Genomic DNA, 9,072 nt, shown 5'->3' with positions numbered 1-9,072 from the left:
TGTTTTTTCTTTTTCAAAACTGTTTGTTTTTCAGGGTTTGGTTTTTTTTTTTTTTTTACATTAGCAATTGAGGTCCTGTCTACCTTGCAAGAGTTACAGCCTTGCCTACACTAGGGAATTTTACAAAAAAAAAAATTAAATAAAAATCCCACCAGTAGCACTGGTGGGAACCTAAGTGTAGCTAAGTTTCCAATAGCTTCTGGCAGAATTCCCATTGCATTGTTTTGACTCAGTAAATCCTGAAAGTGGCCACAGTTAAATGCGTTCTGTCAGAGACATTGTAGTAAAATGTCTTCTCTGTCCATAGTAAAATGTATTTGTCATCAAATGCCTTGGTAAAAAAATATCATTGTAAAATATGTAACTAAATACTAAATTCACCGCATACTCTGTATTGGAGACATTAGGACCGATTCGCCATTGTCCTGCACCGCACGTAGTCGCACACCTGTGCAAAGTGGATGCAATATGTCACCAAAACAAAATGGTGGTGTTTTACACTCTCTTTGTACAGGTGCAAATAACTTCACAAGGAACAAGACAGTGGAGAGTGAAGCCCTATATATAAAATGTATTCAATGGTATTAAAGTCTGAGAATCCTAACTGCATAAAAGCAATAACATATTTCAAAATAGGTCATTTTAAAATGGTTCCCACTTTTAGCTTATTCAACAGAATCACTTAAAACTTTCCAAAACATTTTATCTGGACCACTTTAGTAACATATGTGAGTTTGGGGTGGGAACAATAGACATAAGATGACCCACCAATAAAAATAAATATCTGTAACATACAACCAACAAAAAACAAACCCTAAACAGAAGGGAGAGAGCCAGAGTGTCCTTGATTTCCACTAGCAAAGTTGCTATTTTTATTGATTTTTACATAGAAGGTACTCAGCTACTATGGCAATGCACAGCAGTATGTGTCACATAGATGGATTCCTTCAGCAAAGCATTACACACATGCTTAGGTATATGCTTTTTTCCCATTAACTTCAATGGGACTTCAGCACGTTAATTTTGCTGACATTGGGTGTTAGTGACAGCAGTTTGTCCATTTATAATGACTTGCATGTTTGGGATATACGGAAGTTGAGACCTGTGGGCATGGTGGGGAAGTCTGAGAAATTTCTGTTCTAAACTAGTCATTCCCTGACTAATCATTATTCAATGGCTTCCCATTCCCCCAGGAAATGCAGTTTTCTCTCCTCTTCTGTATATATATTTTTTTTAACTGTGTAAGTGTATTATGGCATTATTTACTTTGTTCTGCAGAGTAGAGACCTTGATGTGACTTTCCATCTGCCTGTCCTAAGTATTTTGCAAATGAACCATTGCTGAAGAAAACAAAAAACTGAGAAGGGAGAAATAATATAGACTGAATGTTAATTAATTATGTGTTAGCAAGCTATCTTAGGCCCTGATCCTACAACTTGATCAAGCAGGGTGGATCTCTGACTTTAGTGGGGCTCTATTTGGGTGCAGGAAGTCACATGCATGATATAATTTGCAAGACCAGTGTGAACTTGCTTTTCCAAAACACTCTACCAATCCTTAGCTTGGATGCTAAGGATATAGCAAAAAAGGAAAATCATAGAATCACAGGACTGGACGGGACCTTGAGAGGTCATGCAGTACAGTCCCCTGCACTCATGGCAGGACTAAGTATTACCTAGACCACTGGTCACCAAGCGGTAGATCGTGATCAACTGGTCGATCCTGGGGCCTCTGCCAGCCGATAGCGATCTCTGGACGCTAAAAGTCTGGCGGCGCAGTGGGGCTAAGGGCCTGCCCTGCCCTGGCCCCACGCCACTCCCAGAAGAGTCTGGCATGTCTCTGCAGCCCCTGGGGGGGCCAGGCATGTCCATGCACTGCCGCTGCCCCTTCCCCCTGGCGCCGACTCCTTAGCTCCCATTGACTGGGAACTGTGGCCAATGGGAGCTGTGGGGGCAGCAGCGGGTCTCTGCGTGCTCCCCGTGTTCATGTCCACACCCCAACTCTGCCCCAGCCTGGAGCCCCCTTCTGCACCCAAACTCCCTCCCAGCACCGGCACTCCTCACCCCCCTCCCACAACGCAACCGCCTGCCCCAGCCCAGTGAAAGTGAGTGAGGGTGGGGGAGAGCGAGCGACAGAGAGATGGGAGAACGCAGTGAGTGGGGCAGGGCATCGGGGAAGGGGGGGGTAGATCCTGGGTTGATCTTAAATTCAAAAAGTGATCTTGTGCGTAAAAAGGTTGGAGACCACTGATCTAGACCATCACTGACCGGTGCTTGTCTAACCTGCTCTTAAAAATTTTCAGTGATGGAGATGCCACAACCTCCCTAGGAAATTTATTCCAGTCTTAACCACCCTGACAGTTAGGAAATTTTTCCTAATGTCCAACCTAAACCTTCCTTGCTGCAATTTAAGCCCATTGCTTCTTGTCCTATCTTCAGAGGTTAAGGAGAACGATTTTTCTCCCTCCTCCTTGTGACACCATTTAATATACTTGAAAACCGTTTTCATGTCCACTCTCAGTCTTCTCTTCTCCAGTATAAACAAACGCAGTTTTTTCAATTTTCCCTCTCAGATTATGTTTTCTAGAACTTTTATCATTTTTGTTGCTCTTCTCTGGACTTTCTCCAATTTATCCAGATCTTTCCTAAAATGTAGCACCCAGAACTGGACATACTACTTCAGTTGAAGCCTAATCAGCACGGAGCAGAGCAGAAGAATTACTTCTGGTTTCTTGCTTACAACAAAATGTCAGCATGAAATTGTTTACAAATGTTATTAAAAGTTTTTCAGATGTAAAAATAACCGCTAAACAGCACTCAGATTCTATAAGTCAATTATAACTGAAATAGAGCAGAAATACACAATCAGAGAGAACATATGCAAGTTATCCACAGTCTAGACTCAACCTAATGGTGAATCAGTTACCTCATCAATTAGCAAAATGAGCTGACCTCTAATATCACTCTTGTCCCCGCCTCCCAACCCAATATTACATCTTGTTTGCAATGTTGCCAATTCTCCTGATTTCATCAGGAGTCTTGCAATATTTGGTGTTTTCTTAAAGTTCTGGAAGTCACCTGACTACACCAAAATCTCAGCTTTCTTTTTTTGAGTTTCTAGATTTTCATGGTTTTAAACATAAGCTGTGAAATATCAATGCTAAAGATTCAAACACCAGAAGGCAAAGAAAAAGAACTCAACATATATTATTTAAAAAGTTTCATGACTTCTTGGACTGCCTCATGATTTTTGGCACACTTAGGATTGGCAGTTACATTTTAAAAGTCATTAATGTTTATCTGCTTTCTAAAAAAAGCAGATAAAGCAGGGTATCTGCTAAAGGAAAAGGTATCTATCACATGTTGAAGTGTGACAGAGATAGTACAGATTAGGAATATAAGAGAGAGCAAGATGTTAAATGAGTCCTTGAAACAGTCAGCAAAAGCTCTCTGTGCCTTAGTTTCCCCATCTGAACCATGGGGATAACAATACTGACCTGCATGGTAATGCGCTTTGAGATCTACTGATGAAAAGCACTATAAATGTTAGGTATTATTTGCCGTGTTGTAGCTGTGTTGGTCCCAGAATATTAGAGAGGCAAGGTGTCTCTCAGGTATTATTACTAATGAGCATATGTACATTGAGCTTTACGAAACACAGAATAAAACATACACTTTTTAATAAAGGAAAAATATCTTGCAGCAACGGAAAATACACTATAGTATTACTATTGTAAAATTATGTGTCTTGCCAAGGACCAGGACCCCACTGAGCTAGGCCCTATACAAACACAGAGCAAAAAGACGTTCCCTGTCCCAAATTGTTCATATTACTGCAGAATACTTTCGTATTTTTAAGAAACAAAGGCTGCCCCAGAAAACGGACAGTCTATAACACACATGCGGTGTTAAGCCACACACCACACAGCGGATTAGCCCGCCTGCGTCGGCAAGACATTTACAGGCTCCCTCAGCCGCTGTTTTTAACTCGCCCTTCAGGCTGATTGTGCATCCGATGAAGTGAGCTGTAGCTCAGGAAAGCTTATGCTCAAATAAATTGGTTAGTCTCTAAGGTGCCACAAGTCCTCCTGTTCTTTTTGTCAATACTTTCCGTCACACATCAGCCCCTAAAACTGCCCCGCCCAGCCCAGCTCGCTCGCTGGCAGCTGGGGGGGGGGTACCATTTTAACGCAGTTTTGACGCCTGGGGGTGGGTTGTTGCTGGGAGTGGAGGTGTATCAAGGGGGGAGGCAGGACACCCCCGCCCTGAGCTGAGGCTAGAAGAGACTGGCGCGGCGGGTCTGGGCAGCTTGGGGAAGCCTTGCCGCGGCGGGGTGAGGAGTACGAGGGACTCCGAGCCGAGCGCCGCCGGGTGCGCAGGCGGGGGCTGGGCTAGCGCGTCCCTGCCCAGCTCGGTTTCCATCCGGGTTGCAGGGAGGAGCCTGGCTCGCCGACCCGAGCATGGTGCCGGCTGCTGGCGCAGGGGGCGCCGAGGGCGCCGCTGCTGCCGCCGAGGGGAACCCCGGGCTGGGGTCGCCCGTGGCGCGGGCGGACCGTCACCCTGCAGCAGCCCAGGACAAGTTCTTCTTCATCAAAGGTGCAGCGAGCCGGGGGGGTGGGGTACAGGCCCCATGTGGGGGCGCTGCTGCTCTGCCCAGTCTCCACAAGGGGGGGAAGATCCCCCCCCATCACAGCAATGGTGTGAGAAAGCCCCTTGTCTCCAGGGCAGACAGGCTGTGTCCCAGGGTGGGCAGTGGGGCTGGCTGGGGTGCCGCTGGCCACAGCCTGGGCTGTAACAAGAAGGTCCCAAGGATGCTGCTGCTTCTCCCCTCCCCAGCTGAGCTGAGTGCCCCACTCCTTGCCCTTTGCCTCCTTGGGGGATTTATGGGTTGCAGGAGGGGCCATCGCTGCTCTAGCAGGTGCTGTGGCTTCAGCCACATCTTGGTACTGACAGCCTCTGCCCGCCCACCCCCATCTCTGAGGAGTGGTTCCCCCTGCTCTGCTGTTGCCCCAGCGCCCCATTCCAGCCCCAAAGGGAGCAAGGGGACCATCCCTTTGGGTGGGACCTGCTTCTTCTTCAGGTTGCTCAGAGGGGAGCAAGAGAGTGCAAGCAGGTTTGGAAATGCCCCTGAAACTACTGCACTTGTCACAAAGCCATTACTCTGTATCTGACCTCTCAGGCCTCCTCCTCAAAGGAAACCTGCACAACAGCTTCAAAAGATGAGCCTGGGAGCTTAAATTCACACCTTTGCTAGACACTACAAAATATGGACTGAACAGACACACTGGATTTATGGCTCATTACAACAACAATTTGTAACCGTCATAACCAGACCATGACTGCAGAGTTGTTAATGGGCAACTTCACCTTGAATGATCCTTTGAAATATGTGTTAGCTATTTATGCTAAACAGTCTGTTCCATCTTATGTTTATCAATGAAATTTGAGTACATTTCCCAGACCTGAAGAACTCTGTGTAGTTCAAAAGCTTGTCTCTCTCACCAACACAAGTTGGTTCAATAAAAGATATTACCTCACCCACCTTGTCTCTCTGGAGCAACTGAAAGTTGCACTTCCCCGTTCTTCCCAAGACCTGCAGAAGCCCCTCAGCTACCACCAGGGGTATAGAAATGGTGCTCTAGGCCACAACAGGAACAAAGCTGGAGAACAGCTGCTGAATGTGTCCTCATATATGGGCAGATTTCCAGTTGGCAGTTTGAACTGATGAATGCTGCAAGAAGCAGAGTTAAGTCTCCCCCTTGAAGAAAGGGTGCTGAAGTGTATAGCCGTGGGATACATAGCTCCTGAGAGCCCATGCTGCTGTGGGGAGATATTGCTCAGAGAGCACTGTAAAGGAGAAGGACCTTACCTGGGAAAGCCTGGAGTCTGCTTGGTTTTATCTGACTTTCCTATAGATGAATGCAGTGTAGCTGTAGCTGTGTCAGTCCCAGAACATTAGAGAGACAAGGTGGCCAAGGTAATATCTTTTATTGTACCAACTTCTGTTTGTGAGAGAAACAAGCTTTTGAACCACACAGACCTGACCAGAAGAAGAGTTCTGAGTGGCTCGAAATCTTCTCCCTCTCTACAACAGAAGTTGCCTTACCCATCTTTCCTATTGATGATCAGTCTCTACATGGATTTACTGGCCATGTTCCCTTTCTCTTCACCAGGAGTGTGAAGTAGCAAAGCAGCGTTTTAATTTGCTGATATAAACTAATCATTGATCTTTAAAGTACTATATTATAAAACATTCCTTGTCATTCACTAGATTGAGAAAATGAGCAGTTTGACAGCTATTCCATTCCCTTAGGCAGCTGCTGATAGATCTGCACTTCTGATTTATTTTTTAATGTTTGAACATTATTTTTTTCTAGGAAATAAATTCATTATTCTAATTTCTTAAATTTTGTTGGCAGGTGGAATTTTTCTAGGTACTGTTGCTACTGCAGGAGTGATAGCTGGTTTTGGTACAACACTTGCTATGGCTAAAAAGAAAAACCCCAACTGGTTCGATAAGGTTTGTCTCTTTTAAAGTACTATACAACCATGTGAAAGTAAAAATAAAATTTTTGCTTCATAGTGTATTATTGCATGCTCATTTTGGCTATACTAATTGTTACTGGTATAGTAGTTTTATAACCAGGAGGCCTGATTTTGCATCAATGAAGTCAATGAGAGCAGGAGTTAATTCTAAGTTAGGCGTTAGTGTTCCTTACTGCTGTAGTGGCAGATCTGGGCTGGTTATAATAAAACCCATAAAAAGTTTATTAAGTCTGCTGTGATCATATTATTATAATCCAATGAAAAATATTAAATAAATTTATCTCAGTTCAGGGAGACTACACCTGTATTCCCCCTCTATGGTCAATTAAGGGCACAGACGCTAGGCTTCTGGCTCTCCAGCCATTGTCTCTCTTGGGTGGAGACATGCATCTCTTACTTTTCTGACCGGGATATTTCCAGGCTGCACAGCTCCCTAATTATACTATAAATGCACCAGCCAAGTCAGACTGTCTAAGCAGACCTGTTTGTTTTCTCTTCAGAGACTAATAACAATGTTACCTCACAGCACTTTCTGTGCAAACTTATTTATTCTTAGGGTAAAAGCATTACAGAGAAAACATATTAAAAACAATAAAAGAACCTACATGCACACTAATAAGCTTACCAGAGATCAGCCTAACTCCAGCATGGGTTCTGGCAGGAGTTTAGTCCTTCAGATCCCACAAAGGATTCTTGTCTATGGTCACAAGTTTATAACAGCCTCAGCACAGAACTAGCACACTCATGAAAAGTTTAGTCCAGCCTCATAGTTCAGGGCTCTTTACCTGCTTCTGGAAACCAGATCAATCGGTAGACAATGGGTTTTCCTCCTCAGGGCATAGCTTCAAATGCCCTCCCAAGTACCTCCTAGGAAGCCCACTTTGCACATACTGTCCCTTTGAAGTTCATAACATTTCCCCAAGGTATACATTAGTCATTATCCTAGAAAAGTTACATACAGTCCTACAACAACACAAACAATTCTATTTTTAATACAATGGGTCCTTATACTTAAAAAAATTTAACTTAATTCACTAAGGTTTATCTGGGATATTGCAGGAAATTGCCCTCTGTCACAAAATTATTGAAATACAAAGCTTTTAAACAATACATTTGCAATTTAAAGCCCCGATTCTGCAAACATGGGTATACTTTACTTATGTGAGTGGTCCCGTTGACAAGTTTAAAGTTAAGCACACACATTTTCAAGATTACAACCTATATGATTAAATGAATATCATGTAGATAAATATTCTGTCACAGATAAACCTAGTGTGTGAATGATCACTGTTATAAATAAATATGCAGAAAGCTGTTTTAGTTAGATTATACAGAGAAAAACATGGACATTTAAAATTAAAATGTTTACTCCATCTTTAACTTGTCCCATGCCACCTAGGTATTACAACGCATGGTACATGTACTGGTCTGTGACTCACATGTATGTAACACTTGCAATAAGATAAATAAAAAATAGTGTTAGATCATTCAAAAAGCTTCTAAAATATTCAAGTTGAGGACATTCTGTGTGTATAATTAATATAAGTAGGGAATTTTCAAATAAAGATTATGTAAATACATAATATTGACCTAGTGGAACATCTGTGCCATAAACATTTAGACTGAGAAACCTGTAAATAATTCTGCATTTTTAACTGCAAGGACAAACCTAATGATGGGACTATATGTGCAAATATATCTAATCTTGGAACAGAACACAACTATTCAAGAAGAGTTTTTCCTTAATCAGTTTTTCATTGAATGAGCATTTGTAAAATAAACACTTAAAATTGATCAAACACTAAAACTACTGTAATATCTATTGCACCCCAGAGATACCTCACCCTCTAAATCCTTTTGATCTGACATACAAAATCGTATCATTTTATTCATTATACTTTCCATTAAGTTTATCACAGCGTTTATTCTGTACCCTCAATATGTCTTCTTTTGGAGGAGGGAATATCTGAGATCCATCCTTCATCTTGCAAAACCCTACTTTAGGCTGGGACACATCACTCTGTGGCTGTTCCATACTGATCCCATGTCACCTCTAATACTAGAATATCTAGCAAAAAATGCAAACGCCCTCTAATTTCCGATAGGTGAACAGTAAGATGCAGCATACACATTTTTTCTGTGAGTAATGTAACAATTCTTCTAAAGACAAACTAATACAAGATAAATGATCAAAATCTAGATAATTTAAAATAAGAAAATAAACAGCAGGGTACTTTTAGTAGCAGAAAACCAACAGGGATCAGTTTTTTTAATATCCCATCCTCTCCAACAGTGAAAAATGTTTTTACAGTTTAGCACAGTGGTGGGCAACCTGCAGCCTGTGGGCCGCACGTTGCTCGTCAGGATAATCCGCTGGAGGGCTGCGAGACTGTTGTTTACATTGACTACTCGCAGGCATAGCCAGTGGGAGCAGCGGGGAGCGGCAAAGCATGGCCGTTGGGAGGTGCGGGCGGCCATGCCTGCAGATGGTCAACGTCAGCAACGTCACGGCCTGCTAGCGGATTAC

At 43.1% G+C, this 9,072-nt stretch overlaps 1 protein-coding gene across 1 annotated transcript in view; it reads left to right on the top strand.

Annotated features, from left to right (window-relative positions):
* The first annotated feature begins 4,406 nt into the window (after positions 1–4,406).
* Positions 4,407–9,072, top strand: part of TMEM242 (transmembrane protein 242) — a 36,436-nt gene continuing 31,770 nt past the window's right edge. The window contains exons 1-2 of the mRNA XM_007063637.4: positions 4,407–4,595; positions 6,419–6,519. Of these exons, the coding sequence (XP_007063699.3) occupies positions 4,460–4,595; positions 6,419–6,519 (237 nt within the window). The 5' untranslated portion in view covers positions 4,407–4,459. The remainder of the gene's footprint in view (positions 4,596–6,418; positions 6,520–9,072) is intronic.

This window comes from Chelonia mydas, chromosome 3 (assembly GCF_015237465.2).
Source record: "Chelonia mydas isolate rCheMyd1 chromosome 3, rCheMyd1.pri.v2, whole genome shotgun sequence".
NCBI classification, from domain to species: domain Eukaryota; kingdom Metazoa; phylum Chordata; order Testudines; family Cheloniidae; genus Chelonia; species Chelonia mydas.
Note: the sequence above shows the minus strand (reverse complement) of the source record. Positions and strands in the feature narration are given on the sequence as shown.